General features: G+C 48.6%; 1 protein-coding gene across 5 annotated transcripts in view; it reads left to right on the top strand.

The window, feature by feature from the left end:
• FLNB (filamin B) overlaps positions 1 to 16102 on the top strand; it is an 85262-nt gene that overhangs the window by 28338 nt on the left and 40822 nt on the right. For all 5 annotated transcript variants that reach the window (XM_084530381.1, XM_084530377.1, XM_084530380.1 and 2 more), the window contains exons 5-10: positions 8828 to 9076; positions 10007 to 10104; positions 10963 to 11110; positions 13624 to 13742; positions 14452 to 14529; positions 15181 to 15343. In XM_084530381.1, coding sequence (XP_084386507.1) covers positions 8828 to 9076; positions 10007 to 10104; positions 10963 to 11110; positions 13624 to 13742; positions 14452 to 14529; positions 15181 to 15343 — 855 coding nt within the window. The remainder of the gene's footprint in view (positions 1 to 8827; positions 9077 to 10006; positions 10105 to 10962; positions 11111 to 13623; positions 13743 to 14451; positions 14530 to 15180; positions 15344 to 16102) is intronic.

Raw genomic sequence — 16102 nt, 5'->3', positions numbered from 1 at the left:
GAAAAACCCGGAGCTGTGCTATGAGGTGCTCAGCATCAGAACAGCAAGGCTTGGACAAGCCGCAAATCCTTTCAGTAGCTGAAATACCTGGCAGGATATTTTTTTGACGTGTTACCAGCCCCGGAGCACAAAGCGTGCTCTGATCTTGAGCTCCTTGGTGCTGCAGCACGGAGTGGGGCTTGGTGGAGCCACGCAGGGCCGCATGAATGGGAATTTCCTTCAGACGGTCCCGTGACAATACAATGATTCTGCTTTTCAGGTGGAAAAATTGAATCCCGGTCTATGTTGTGGCCAAGGATTTCCCCAAACAGCAATCACTTCTGATAATTTCCAACGTGTTGGTTTTGGCTTCAGCAACCCCATCCACTGCAGCCTCCGTGCCTGGCGTCTGCGGCCCAGAAGGCATGAGGCAGCCCTATCTGAATGGGCTCCTTTATCTCGGCGCAGCTCTCCCTGCTGCTCCTTACAGCTGTCCTGACCTACCCGCAGTGTGAGTAAACGCGCTCCTCAGGAGCACGGAGGTCACCCTGGCGTCTGGAAACCTCCGCGCTGCTCGCTCCTGTTTGGCCTCGCTGCTCTCGGCGGGGGTGCCCGTGCTGGGGACGGAGGCAGCAGACTCTCAGCATGACCCCAAGGCCTTCAGGGCGGTGAACTGGGACCAGTTCAGGTGTGGCTGGAGATGGAAGGAGTGGGGCTGTTGGGAGAGCTCCTGAGCTCTGCATTAACGCCATCGGGATCTGGCCTGCTGGGGTCTCTGATGGCCCCTGGGAGGTTTGTGCAAGAAAATCAGTCAGATTTTTAATTCTGATGCAACCTGAAGCGAACCAGGGAGGTGTTGGGCTATCGTAATCCTGCAGAGGTGGTTACAGGGCTCTCCTCCTTCACAGAAAACACCGAGTTTTGTTGTTAAACATGCAGACACCTGACTGCGTGGCTGTTTTTATCGGTTCAGCCTTGCTGATCAAGGCTGGATTTTCTTGTTGTGTAAGCCCGTGGTGTGCTGTGAGAAGGCATTTTTTGTTTGCGTGCATGCAGTAACGTCCTCCAGTTTATCAGACAAGCGTTTCTCGCTAAGCTTAGTCAAATGCAAAATTGTCTAAAATCTTCATGTCCCGCTTAAAATGGAGCTCACTTCCCCTGCATCGGGTGGCAGTGTTGCTGACTTGGATGCGCTGGCTCACCGTGCCGTAGCAATGTGCTGACCCGTGGCGAGCAGAGACCTGAAGGTGGGTCGTTCCCCTCACCCTGCCCCGTGTCTGGAGTTGGGGCCGTGTGGTTTGCACCACGGTGCTTGGCTTCAGCAGCAGGGACGAGCATTTCTCCTGGCTATCTTCACAGGATACGGCGAGGGCAGGAAAGCACCTTCCTCCTTGCCCCATCTCCATTGCTCCGCAGCGATCCGCTTCCCAGCAGCTCACTCCCAAGCCACAGGGACTTTTCCTTCGCACGGATTCCTGGATGCTTAGTCACCGCTCGGATGCCTCGCACCGGCTGTCCTTCCAGCCTTTGGTGCCTCCCTCCCGGCCAGCGGGGACATGCGGCAGTGTGGGCGCATTCCCACGCCTTCCATGGCCTTTCCCAGGCCGCTCATCCCCCACGGGCTCGGGGGCTGCCTCCTGCACCCTTCCCCACGTGCCAGTGGGGAGCTGCGACACCCCCTGCACACCAAACCTTTGGTCTAGCATTGCACGGGGTGGTTCGTAGGAGCTGCCAGCCTCTGCGGCCACCTTCCACCCCTTCGCCGAGGGCCAGCGGCGCGGGGGACATGTCCCCAGCAGAGGCGAGCGGGAGCCGTGGTGGCCCAGCCGGCACCGGCGGAGCGTGGGGATGAGCTCAGCAGTGGGGAATGCGCTTTGTTCGGTGCGCGGGGCCGCGGCCGGGCGGTTTCGGGGGTGATGTCACGGCCCGCAGCGTGCCGCAGCAGGCCTGCTGCCCGTCGCGATCCGCGGGGGGCTTGCGGGAGTGCCGGCGGCGTTGGGGTGCCGGCGGTGCCGTGCCAGGGCTCGATGCTTGAGCCAGGACCTGGGGTCACACTGAGGTGGTGGCATGGACTGGGGCTGGCAGGCTGCCCCACGGGGCTGGCTGGCAGTGAATAAGTTCAGACTGAATTTTTCTTTTTACCCTGAAAAGATTGTTAGTGTGGTGATCCCTGGTCCTCCTGCTGCAAATGAAAACCTCCTTGGCAGCGAGCAGCTGAGTCTTAAACAGCCGGCATGGACGACAGCTCTTAGCCTTCTGCGTTGCTTCTTTGCTCTCTGTCAGTCCATCCCAGCAGCGTGCAGGCCGTACCAAGCCCTCCTGGCACCTCTGAAAGCGCTTTTCCTGAGCAACCTGGCTTGGGCACAGTCTGTGACCCCATGCTTGGTGGTAGTGCCACCAAGCCCAGGTGTTTTCCTTGCGTCCATAACTTGGTACATGGCTCTGAAGGCAACCAAAGCCCTAGGTGTAGTGAGAGGATGAAGGAATTTGGTCATAAGCCACCTGTAGTCTTTTGTTTTTCCTCCAGTCCAACCATTCCCAACTTTGAAATTCGTGACTTCTCCTCCCAACCCTGTTGGGTTTCCACTTGCTGGTGGAGAAACTGGGTTGGTGGCTGTAGGTATTGCACTGCTGGCTTAGACTCAACTCATGTTACACCTCACTCTTCAGGATGGGAGATGTAAGTGGCCTCTAAGTGCCCACTGAGAAGTTGGGCAAAGCTGTTTTAATCTGTATTTCACTGTGAGCCCCGCTGGTTTGATTCTTTAGTCCTTTCTGTATTAAAGGCCTGTTTGATTCTTTTGTCAAGCCTACGCTGGGGAGTGGAATTTGACCTTCTTTTTCCTGTGCCACCTCCTGAGAGATCCTTCCCAGGGGCCCAGCGTGCATGGATGAGAAGTCTGGGGCATGGATGTGCTAGCTGCCTGAAGTTAGCTCGCTGATCTGGAGGGTTCCACATCCAGTTAAAGTAAAAAAAAATTAAAAAAAAAAAATGGAATCCACCTGAATTGTATGGTTTAATCTCTTAAACACAAAGATGAATCTCTCATAGAAGAATCTTATAAATTTCTTAATAATTGGATACCCTGGTAGGCACAGAGGAAAATCTTTTCCCTCCTCTTGCAAAAAAACAAAACAAAACAAAACAAAAAAAAACCCATGCTTTTTCCATCCTCCTGTGTCCAGATCAACACTCGGTGTTTCTGGTCCTCCAGCATAATGCCATCCCCCTCCGAAAACTCCCCTTGTGAAAAGTTTGGTGGAGCCAATGTGCTCCTGGTGTCACTGACACTTCCTGAAGGTGCGGACGGTGCCCTGAGGCAGGTTGGTAAAGCTGCTCTGTGCTGATTCCTGGCACGGCGCAAAGCTGGAGCTGGAGGCGAGGAGGTGACCACCCGCCGGCGTTCAGGTGAGCTGGGTGCGGAGGAAGAGCTCTCCCACGGGTCACTGCACAAACTGCAAACACGGCTGAGAAAGCAGCCCAATGTGGTCAGGCTGGGGCGTGTTGCCGTTAGAGACTACCAGGTCACAGCTGGGAAGCCAAAAAACTGGCCAGAATTCAGGGCTGTGGTGCCAGCTATGTGAGACGAGCACAGCCTGTGCTTCCCATGGGTGAGCCGGGCGCGCACGGCCGGGCGACAGCTCCGCGCTGAGCCCTGAGGTGCACCTAGGCTTAAGGGGTCATGGAAGGAAATGGTTGAGGCATGTTCTCAAAGCACAGAGAAACCGGTGTAATTGATTTAAAGACATATTATCCCTGCAGAGGATGTTGCTAATGTCTTTAGCAGGCACGGTAAGCCTGTGAACACATACTGTATGCTCCAGTGAGGAATTTCCTTAGCTTGCTCAGCTCCATCTCATCTGCATACTTCTGGTCGGCGTGCACAGCCTGGAGAAGGGCTTTGAAGCTCGGTTCTGTGCTCGGTTTTAACTGCTGCAGAACGTAAAGCCCTAATGAGTGCTTAACTTTTGCTTCCCCCTCCCCATTTGCTATAACTGTTCAATAATATTTAAGAATAATTAGAGGTGGGAGGGTGCTCAGCAGCTGCAGGACAGCAGGATTTAAAGTTCCTGAGATGTGGGCATAAGTGATGATAAGTAACCGGGATGAACTTTGCACTATACAAAGTTCCTTCCGCGTCTGGAAATACGGAGAAAGTGCTGTCGTTGGAACCACGCCTTTGTCTTCTGTTAAGGACCAGACATTTGGGGTTTCTTTCTTAAATTTAAATGTAGGTGACATCAAGGTGGGAGAGGGTCACAGCTTTGTAGAGGACCTGCATGTGAAGCTTTATCCCGGTTGTGACAGAACTTCCAAGTGTGAAGACCAGCAGCAAAACTTGAGATGACTTTGCTGAGAATGATCTAGCGACCTCAGCTTAGCTCAGAAACTTTTCATTTCACTGCTCAGAGTTGGTTTTTCAGTCCTTCATTTGTTTCACAAGACTTATCATGGTCTGTGTTAGTAGCTTAGTTTAGTGAGGAAGCTGTCTGCTGCAGTAGCTTATCTTGCTTCCACTAATTGTCCAACAGAAAATGACTTGCAGTTCTGCTATAGGGCAGAGTTCAAGGAGCCTCGCCACAGCTGAGTTTAATACTTGTCCTTCATCTGAACGTAAGACTTGCACATGAGCAAAAGACTCATTTGTAAGATAGGATTTTTCTGGAATTGTAGAGTAACTTTATTTTGAAGAGGCCACTGTAAGGATCATGGACTTACATGACCTGTGGGTCCCTTCCAGCTCGGGATATTCTGTTTCTTTATAGTCCAAACCATGTCCTTGTAGGTTCGGCTCATTCAGGTTGCTCAAGGCTGCATCCACTGAGTTTGAATATCTCAGAGGATGGAGACCTTATGGCCTGCCTGGGCTCCCGTTCCAGTATGCAGCAGCCCTGATGGAGAAGACTTTCCCCTTTTTCCCAGAAATCTGCTTGGAATTTTCCATGTTGCAACTTGGAAGCTCTTTAGCAGAGGAGTGAGGGGCCTCTAGCGCTGCACATGGGACAAGATCTTTTCATTTATTTTTTTAAACTCCAGAAACTATGCTGCTTCTAGTGTAAAGCTGACTGAAACCGAGGACGGAGACTGGGCTGGGAAAAAGCCTGAGCAGGATGAGTGAAGCTGTTCTGAAAGATGTATAAGAGCACAGGAATTTCACTTGAAGCACAAGCTCTTGAAATCAAGCAATGATTATAGTCTAATGTTCTTATAGCTCTGAAGAAGCTTCAAATAAAATTATAGTGTGTCCACAGTGCTTAGGTTAAAGTCAAAAGATGCAGAATTTACTTAGGGTTATGGTGACTTAGACCCTAAGACAACTCTTTCTTTACCATCCTGCTTGCTGTGGCACAGAACTGGGTGGAATTTAGAGATCTCCACTAGAAGCAAATTTGCAAGCTTCAGATCAAGGCCAGCTTTCACTTCTGGCTCTTTCTCTTGGGGCAGCTTCAGGTCCGAGCGCAGAGCACCAAGTTCTGCAGCTCTGGCTCTTTTCCACGTGGTGCGTTGGGTGCTGGGGTCTCTTGTGGCCCAAGCTGTAAGAACAGCACTCATTTGTTTTGGGACGGTCACATTTTGGGCTCCAACGAGTTATGTTGCTGGTTTGAAATGAGGCACTGTAATGTCTTTGTGCTGCAAAGACTGCAATGTTAGCAGTCCAAGCGTAACATATCATATTAATATTTAGTACAGAGCAACAATTATAAATCAGTTCGAGCAGTTAAAACTTGGTTCCTTTTCAAGGCTGGAATTGGTGGCGTGTACTGCAGGCCTATGGAATCTCCATAATCCATTTTTTGGGCTGCTTGCCACTTAGTTAATAGGATAATAAAAGGGTAAGAATTACAATCTAGACTCTGAGGTGTGATGGGGGAAGCAAACCAGCTCTGGTTCGGTCTGTTTTCCTCTTTACCCTACCGGCCAGCCACTTAAATCCTAGTAGCTGACTAAGAAGCAGGATACTCCTACATAAAACTTAATGTAGCAGGCTATATATAGGCTTTTTTTTTTTTTTCCTTCTTCTTTCTTTCTTAAAACAGAAGAGTGAGTGCTTGCTTGTTCAGCGCCGGTGTTGGTTCTGCAGAACAGCTTAAGGCCCGACTTACAGTTCTAGTGTAATCTGAGTTAAAATGTGTGTTGAATGGGGTAGGTGGGGGTAAAGGTTCCTGGTAAATGTGAACGTGGGGGTTTCTGCTTGCTCTGCTGCCTGCGGGTTGCGGACCGGGTCTTTCTCTGGCCGTGATGCTTGCAGGCACCCTGCAAGTGGTCGTGTAGCAGCATTCACAGCCTGCAACTCAGTGTCAGCGGTTCTTGCATGTACCAGGCCAAATATTTTGAATTCTAATGCAAAAAAAAAAAAAAATCAAAAAAACCACCAACCCCCTCGGTTGCCTTAGGTGGCAGTAGTAAAGTTGGGTGTCTGTTCCCAGCTGGGCTCGAGTCCAAGGCAGGCAGCTCCCAGCGGCTCCACCGGTGTAAGCGTAAGTGGGTCCTGCAGACGTTCACTTAGGCGTCATAACATGAACAAAGTAAATCATGCAGATCACGCTTTCACAAAAAAAGCTTACCTCCAACTGCCTGCAGTGGTCTCGGCGGGCGAGGTGTGAGGAGGGGCTGGGCGGCAGCGTTGTAATCCTGAGGCAGCGACCGCCGTGGGTGGGTGTCCCTGCTGCAAATGTACCGTGAGCTCCTGGGGAGTCATTGAGGAAACGGAGTTTGAAAGGCCCCGTAAAGCTTCAGTGGAGATTGTGTGAGTAATGAGTACGTCTAAAAGTAGCGTTTGTGGTAGGAAAGCAGCGCTGCGAGATCTGCTGTTTGTATCATCCATTTTCCAGTCTGGTACAGCCAGGAAAAGTGCCTTGAAGCAAACCAGGGAATGGGGGAATTCCACTGGAAAACCGGCCGAGCTGGGGTACGCGGCAGTGCCTGGAGTCGTAATTGCTGGTGCTTAAGTGTCACTGGAAACATTTTTTTTTTCACTGCTCCAAACTTGTGGTTGTTTTACACTGGCGGCGTGCGCGTAGAGCTGGTGGGGACGGCTGCAGGCGTGGTGGCGCTGAACTGTCTCTTCTGGAGACTGAGTGCCCCGGGGGGGCTGAGCATCACGCCGCTGCTTTGGGCTCTGGTTTCTTCTTGAACCTCAGCGGGTCCTTTGGTGGTGTGATGGAGATGGTGGTGATGAGCTGCGGGTGGGAAGCTGGGATGTGTCCCCGCAGGCAAGGGCGCGTGGGTGCTCTGCGCGGCACCGCTAGGGTCTGGCCTGCCTTCTCCAGCTCTCCTCCCCACCCCAAATGGAAGCAGAGAAGTCCTCCTGTGAGCAGGCTTGGAAAAAATGACATCATGAGATCCTTATGCGCGTCAGGAAGTGCGGAGACTGAAAAAGCAAACCGACTTTGCTAACCAAGTACTGCTGCGGGAATGACACCGGCCCCGGGGAGGAAGAGCCGTCCCGCTCCTGCTGCGGCCTTTTCCTGCCCTCGGGCAGCCACCCGCTGAGCACAGTGAGACGAGACGGAGGTTCCTGTGCTGCAGAAGCCCTCGTGCACAGGCTCTTAACCCTGCTCGAGGACCTCTGCTGTGTCCTGCCCTCAGAGGTGGTGGTGGGGCTGGAGGAAGCCGCTCGGCTGCAGCAGTGACTGCGGCATGTCTGTGCGGAGACATATTTATGTGCCGTGAACACGAGACTATCCTTTATCCCAAGTAACATGTCTGCTCGAGGTGGCTGTCCCGCTGGCTTCCATCCCTGGGAATGTGGCTGGCTTTCTGAGACGAGTTTACGTGCAATACACTAAATCATTGCTGCCTCCACTCTAGTAAAAATGCCGATGTCAGGATAAATCCCAAACTAAAGCTCGGAGACGTTTCTGGCACGAGGATGCGATGGCCCGCCATGTGCTCAGTGCTGTATTATGGGGGTTGGTCCTGCCGTGGGACAGAGATGCTCCAACACTGCTGGTTACATCTTGGCACGCTCCAGCCCATAGTTCCATTTCGCAGTGCTTGGGCACCATGTGAAGCCTGCCAGCAAGGTTTGGGGGTCACTGCCATGGAAAATACAGTTATGCCTTCAGCTCTGGTGCAGGAGATGTTCCCTTTGAACTGATTAGGGAACAATCTCCCTCTGCTGAACAGCTTGCCCTTCACATGGGAGGAGGCAGGCGGAGGGACACGAGGCCAGCTGTGGGGCTGGTGCTGGGGATGGCACTGCTTGCGCAAGGCAGACTTTCACCTCAAGCCAGTAATTAAAATCCACCGGGGCTTAATCACTTCCTGGCTGTCTATCTCGTGTCTCAGAGTGAATGTGAAATCAGCTCGGAGCAGTTACGTGCCAGACACTTATCATATCCTGTAAGATTAGTCAAAACTGATATTTAAAAAAAAAAAAAAAAAAGCAAATAAAATCTGAGCAAAATGAGATGTTAGCTATCCACAAAGATAAAATGCCATTCAAGGTCTGGTGTTAGGGTACTATCTGCTCGGGACATACTGACCTGTTGTGAAACACTCTGAGCATTAACAACTTCATCTGAGCATTGGGTTAAAGGGAATGTCCTGGTGCATACTGTTCTTGGTAGCTGTTCCTTATAATCACTTTATTTTGTTTATTTTGAAAGTCAAGACCTTTTTGTGTTGATAGCATGTATTGATAACTTGCTGTGCATGAAAAGATCGCTTGGTCTGAGGCCATCTTGTAGCGTTGCAGCCCTCCTTCAGCTGAGCTCGGACAAATTGAAGTTGTTGCCTGAGCAAATGCTTGTGGTGGCCTGGGGGATCCTCTCCTTGATTACACGAGTGGAGCACTTAAGAACGTCCAGGGAAATAATGAGATGCATGTCTTTTGTCTTCCAGATAGTAAAGCCATAGTCGATGGAAACTTGAAGTTGATCCTTGGCCTAATATGGACCCTGATCCTCCACTACTCCATTTCCATGCCCGTGTGGGAGGATGAGGGCGATGACGATGCAAAGAAGCAGACCCCGAAGCAGAGGCTGCTGGGCTGGATTCAGAACAAAATTCCTTACTTGCCAATCACGAACTTCAACCAGAACTGGCAGGATGGCAAAGCGCTGGGGGCTCTTGTGGACAGCTGTGCTCCAGGTAAGCCCTTTGCTCTGATGGTCAGCGTTTTCTTGCTCTCTCTTCTTGTGCCTGATCTGCTGCTCGTGAAGGAGGGGGATTTTCAGCGTGGTGCTGGAGGCTGTTGAGCAACAGCAAGGCTGTTGAGAAAACTCGAGTCTGAAGAGGCCAGCTGCTGGGCAGCACATTGTAGAAGACCTAGCCAAGAGAAATACTGGCCTCGAGCAGAGTGCACAACTGCTTTGTTGGAGGTGCCGCCTCTGAGTTTTGTATTGGGTGCATGGGACGAAGGCACAAATGCTGGCTCCCAAATGGCAGAAAGCTCCCACAGCAAGCGCCAGCAGCCTTTCAACTTCAGGGCTTGGTGTGTCCTCCTGAAATAAGACTGCACAGGGAGAGCGGGGCAGCCAGAAGCTGCACACTACCTGCAGCTTCAGTGTTTAGCAAGTTACGGCTGTGCTGCTTAAGGCGAACAATGTGATGAAGTGTGAAAAAGGCAGTTTCCTCTCTCGTAATACAACCTTGCTAATGCTATGGGGGGTTCTATGGCAGGCAGCTGAAATTTGCCACAGGAGAACCACCAGAACATAAAGGATCCGTAGATATATTTGTGCTGAATTTAGAGCAGTGTCTTTCACGATTTGAATCTAAAGCCATGCATTGCGTCGCTGCCTGAAATGTTATACGTCTCTTCTGCTGGCAGGCAAGGTGGGAGGAAAGCTTTTTGAACTGGCTTTTTAATACTTTGCTGAAAGAGCCCCTGAAGATGGTGGTTGTTGTCCAAGAAGTGTTTCAGTGAGCAGCTTTGCTCAGCCCATTTTGGTTACATTTATGAGGGTCCAAATGTCTTTGTGGTAGCGTAATGCAAGTAGTTACAGAGGTTATACCTGGCTTCTTTAGCTAAGGAAGCCTCTCTTCAGATGACACCTAATGACTGAAATGTATTTGCAGGCCTGTGCCCTGACTGGGAGACCTGGGACCCGAGCAAGCCCGTCGACAACGCTCGCGAGGCCATGCAACAGGCGGATGACTGGCTGGGTGTGCCACAGGTAAGGCACCGAGGGAGGCACAGCACTGAGCTTTGTACTCGCAGCTAGCTTGAATTGAGATTGGGGAAAACAAGTGAAAAAGTTTCAGTTCATTTAAGCGAAAGTGCCCAAGAGAGGACAAATTTTAATGAAAAACACTATTATATTTCAGTGCTCCAGTTGTGAGTTCTTATTTCTTTGTGTCTCTGCTGAAGGTAGCCAGTGTTGCAGCATGTAGGTGGAGTGGGGGAAAAGTGCCCGTTTAGTGATGGCCTTGTTAGTCCATGGGGTGAGTTTGTTCTGCATTGAATTCTGTGGATGAAAAACTCACTGGATTCTGAAATCATCTGCAAAGATGACTTCTAAACAGAGAACAATGTATCTGCAGACCAGATTGTTTTCATGCTGATAAAGCTGGACAAAAGTGCTGAAGTTTGTAGAGCTGTTGGAGCAGCTTGTATCTTGGGAGCTTGAAAATAAACTGGTCACAAGTCTCACTTCAGGGCTGTTGCACGCAGGATTATAATTTCCTGATCCTCTCAGTTTCAGATATCCCCGTACTGCTTTTTGGGGTGAGCATGGCTGCAGCTGTCTTGGCTTGCTACCATTCATCTTGTCCCAGTCTCCTGACAACCCCTAGATAATGAACGTGCAAAAACCCCCTGCCTCCCAAATCATGTTGGGACCATAATGAGCTTCTTGATTTTCTTGCCATGAGATAATAAATGAAGTAGTGTGTATCACAGGGAAATAAATGGAAGAAATCACATTAACGTGTGGGAGTTTTGAAATGCAAGAATTTGTGCCGTAGCTCTGTTTCTGTGTTGACATGCGGTATCCAAGCACTGATATCATATACTTAATTGCACTGTCTTTCAGGTTATTACTCCTGAGGAAATTATCCACCCTGATGTGGATGAGCACTCTGTAATGACTTACCTGTCACAGTTCCCTAAAGCCAAGCTGAAACCAGGAGCTCCTTTAAAGCCCAAACTGAATCCAAAGAAAGCAAGAGCTTATGGCAGAGGTAAGGACTCAGTAAGCTTAAGCTGCGCAGAGTATTTAACTCTTCAGAAAGCTGGGTGGGGTTTTTTGCTTATGTTGAACTCCAGACCTACTGTAACAGACTTCAAAGTTTCACTTGTGTACTCTTGGTGTGGTGCCTAGTTTCAGAAATACGTGGATATAGTCCAAAAGACACTCCTAGTTCTAACATGTGAATTCCCCGAGCTCTCTGAACCTGTTTTGCAAGCTCTTGGTCTTGCAGTCCACAGATGGAAGAAGTAGCATGACATGGGGGCTAAAACAACCCTGGTAGGAAATTTAAGCTAGCTGTGTTGCTGCTGGTGGTCACTGGATGAGCAGTGAATGCTTCTGCTATCAATACTCATTTCAAGAGAAAGACCTCTTTGCATCTGTGTGCAGAGAGTCCAGTTTTCCAGACAGGTGGCAGATAAATATTAGGGTATGCTAATTCTAAATGAGTTATTTGAATTGATTGATTGAATACTTTGTTTGCACAGGCACACAGGTGGGTTGGTAACCCTTCAAATGCTAAATAGTGCTGAGCTTTTGTTGTAAAGATTGTATTTCCTAATTGGAACGACTTGTCCACGGTGTTTATGCAGATCTGCATAGACATTTGTATTTTTAACTTAGGTTTTAAATAGAAAATTCCCGTAACTTCTGATGTGGTTCTGCTCTAGGTTGGAATACAGTAGCAGCTAAATGAATAACAGACTTTTATGTTTAATGTGCTTGGTATGTAGCAAGACATCGTTTATGCAGCACACTTTGTTCTCCCTTCTGTCTTGTTTCAGACCTGCAGCCTGCTGCTGGTTCTTCAAGATTTTTAGAATTAGTGGATTTCAGAATTGGGTGTGTAAGAATGGAATGGAAAGAAAGGAGACTTTCCTTAGTTTTGTTTTGTTTTGTTTTGTTTTTTCTCTTGGGTGTTTTTTCAACTTGATTTTCCATTGAAACTTAACTAGTTGAGTGCATGAGCATGCTACCTGTGCACTGATAAGCAATTACTGTAGTCAGAAGTTCAGCAGTTTCCTTACTTCAGGTTTCCATCCTTTGGTGGTGGCTTGCACAGCAAACCACAGCACACGGACACATTTGTCAGACTGCGTAAATGACCGATCAACCTGCATCAGTTTGCTAGGTCTGGCTCTAGTCACATTCATATTCTTTCAAACATTGAAATAATTTTGCTGTCAACTTTATTGCATTCTGTGCTCTGAAGCCATTGTAATGGAAAATACAACGGATAAGCAGCTCTTCTTGAAGGATGGATGTTTTCCCATAGTTAATCACCAAAATCGAGTCACTAAATATAAATGACAGTTCTGACTGGTAATGTGTGTCAGGACTGAAAGGTGACTCCGATAGCAAGGAACACTGCCAGAGGGGGCAGAGCCTTTGGAGCAAATAAATAGGTTCTTCGTGCTTCCAGAAAAAGGTAATTGTCAAATGTGAAGTTGGTCATTCTTAATTGTTTATTATTGTTTTTTCATGTACTGAAGTAAGAACATCCTAACACGCATCTTACGTGTAGTTCATCTCCCTGGATACTGCTGTGGTTTACTCCTAGGGAGTCTGCTGCTGTCTGCAGGCTTGCTGTGAAGTGAGCCTGTGGAGGGACTGTGGTGCAGATCATGAGTGACGCATGATGAGTTCTCAGTTAACCAGCCAAAGCAGATCTCCGAGAAGAGGGAGAAATCTAGAAGATTAAACGTAGGCTAAGCAAGTGCTATGAGTAATGCTGTCCTGTCTGAAACCATCTTCCGAGGATAAGCTGTCCTTGTCTTTGTGCCTGCAGGAGGGATACTCAAATGCTGTATTGTAATGTCTGTGCAGAGGATTGAAGATATGCAGAGTGAATTTATAGCTGTTTAAACTAGATGATAATCTAGGGGTTAGTTTGAAAGAATGAATATGTCAATTGTTAACACCTTATCAGAATGCTCAGATTTCCTAGTAAAAACAAAATCTTCCTTGCATTGCTCTCAAGTGATTGTTTTCCAAAGATAAACAAGTTCAGGAATTCTGTTGTTCACAACCACTTCCCTTACAATCTACCAGACGTTGCACTTTCCACTAATTGTACGATGGAGAAGTAGTGCCCACGGTTTTATGAATAAGCCGAGGAGTAATTCCCTTGGAAGGAAGATAAATAAGTCTGGGCTAGTCTGGACCAGCAGCTTTGGGAAGTTCTTCCTCCCGCCCAGTCTGACACCACCATGACAGGTGTAATGACTTGGGGCTAAGTATAGAGAGATGACGAAACCCTGCTGGTAACTGCATGCTGTAGCAGGCCCTGTGCTAAGGAATAAGGAAACTCTGATCAAGTGAAATGGAAGTGGTACTGGATTGCAGGATTTTCATGGTTTGAAGAGGTTCTTGCATGCCATTTGTACAGCGCTTACTGGCAAAATACTTCGAGCAGCTTTTGAAGAATGGTAAATGTGAGCACTTCTGAGCACCTCTTGAGTTTTGTAGCAACAGCTAACGTGCCGCTCTGCATCTGCTTCGCAGGGATTGAGCCTCATGGGAACATGGTGAAGCAGCCTGCCATCTTCACAGTAGACACCATCAGTGCTGGGCAGGGAGACCTGATGGTCTTTGTAGAGGATCCAGAAGGAAACAGGGAAGAGGTGTGTATGTTAAATGTGTTGTTGGGAAAACATAAAGCTGGTCTGAACGCTGAAGTTTTTGCAGTAGCCTCCATCTTACACAAGATATGTAATCTAAAAAGAAGCTGCACGGTACCATCTATCAAAAATGTAAGCTTTGAGCTTTCCCTCATAATTGCTTTACTGGGTGAGCCTGAAAGTCTTCACTCCCTGCAAATAAGCACCACAAGTCAAACGTCCGGTAGTTGTAGTGCTTTAGCTTGAGTGGCCAAGTACATTCTGACGGGGGTTTAGATAACACACAGCACTAAATCACTGCCCTTACTCATTCTGCAAGAATGGCTAAAGCAGCTATTTAGAAGCCATGAATCATTCAGAGTTAAAATGCTGGTTTTAATGTTTATAGAAATTTCTCATCCAAGTGCTCCACTTGATCATGTTACGACATTCCAGAAAAATACAGCTGTACGTTGGACTTAATGTCTCCTCAGTTTTGGCCTGCCTTAGTAGAGCAATTAACAGCAAGGGAGGGGGCTGGGGAAAAGGTAGCTTGGTTCTCATCTAAAGACAAATCATTTTTCCATATGGAATGGGGAGTTAGCAAGTATATACCTGCTTCCACAGAAACATGGCTCTGACACTGCTGACTGCGGTATCAAGTGCCCCCCAGCAAAGTCTTAGGCTGGTGTGCATGGGCACAGCTCAAAGGCAGATGTGTTTTCTTTCCTAGGCAAAGATAACGCCATCCAGTGACAAGAACAAGACCTATTCAGTTCAGTATATGCCAAAGGTCACCGGACCTCACAAGGTAGGTGGTGTGTCAAATACCCAGGATTCTTTTGCTAAATGCAAAAAGCTACTTTGCTGATTGTTGGTGTGAGCCCATGAGGGTTGCATGCTTACCTCTCTGTGCATCTTAAAAGAGCAGTAACCCGCTGTGGCCTTAATCCTTTGTCTGGACTATTGGGCTGCCACCTTTTCAAGGGGGAGGGTGTGCATGTGTTGGGAGAACATGTGTGGGTGTTTGAGGGAATCAGGTTTGTAGGCAGTGCAACAGCTGGCTCTCCTCTCACCTGGGGCCACTTCTTGCAGCTCATGAAACCAGTTTTGTGGCTTGTCACAGAGGTACAGAGGAGAGTATCAGGTTGTTTCTGTAAGGTGTTTCTTTGCTGATAACGCTGTCTGCTGTGGGGGTTTTACAGAGAAGGTTCTCCACCCAGCTCTGTTCCCAGGGGCCTGCAGAAGCAGGTTTTTGCTGAGTGATGCCATTGCTTGGCGCATCGATGTCTGGTCCCTACAGCCAGCCAGAAAAGATAGATACAACTATTTGGGTTGTCCATTGCATTGTCTCTCGTGCCTCTGAGCCCTGCAGGCACTCAGCCTCATGCTCGGCTGTGTGGCAGTGGAGCTGAGCTCTGCCCCTGCCCCGTGGGTCGGAGCTGACACTGTCTCTCTCCAGGTCTCGGTCCTGTTTGCTGGCCAGCACATCTCAAAGAGCCCCTTTGAAGTGAACGTTGACAAAGCCCAGGGAGATGCGAGCAAAGTGACAGCAAAGGGACCAGGACTGGAGGCCACAGGAAACATTGCCAACAAGTCTACCTACTTCGACCTCTACACTGCAGGTAAGCGGAACAAATGGGGGCTGAAATTCTGCAGCGTCCTCGGATGTGAAGAGAGCCTAAGTCTTGGAGGAACAAACAAGCTCTAACTGAAAAGTAGATGAGGATTTGCAGCCTGTTGAGTTCAGAGGTGAAATAGTAAGCTTCTTTGGATGCTTTCGCTGTGGGTGAAACATTTGAAGTGGTGAGCTGAGCTGGGGCAGGAAGATGCTAAGCATTACCCAGATTTTTGCTACAAACTTGCAGAATGGCAGCAGGCAAGTTCCTGGCTGGTTTCTTCCCACTACTCATTTTAAAAAGGGATGTGAAATACCCACCTCTGATGGATGAGCTGTAAATAAACTGTAAATGCTTAATGGGCTCTGTCTTTAGTGTTACCGAAAAAGAATCTGGTCTAATGCTACTCTGAGTTCACACTTCATTGACAAACTGATTTCAAGCTCTTCTATTTATTGGAGGACTACTGTCTTCGTTAGAACATCTCCATCACGTGGCTTGTTGCCTGCTATTAGGCCAATGCTGTAGCCTGGAGGAGTGAGTCAATAAGATGCTGCAGCTGTCAATTCAGTTTGAACAATGCCAAACTACTTCGGGTAGTTACTTGAAGTATTAAACACTGAAATGTGCTGAGTATCATATTTTAAATTGCCTTCTACCTGAGGGTGCTCAGAAATAAAATTAAATGTGGTTATGGTGAGGGGAAGTGTTATATTCAGTCTCTAATTGAGCGAGGGAGTGGTCTGAATCATGTAAAGACAGGCC

Source organism: Aythya ferina, assembly GCF_964211825.1.
Source record: "Aythya ferina genome assembly, chromosome: 10".
Lineage (NCBI taxonomy): Eukaryota > Metazoa > Chordata > Aves > Anseriformes > Anatidae > Aythya > Aythya ferina.
This window is presented reverse-complemented; position numbering and strand designations above follow the sequence as displayed.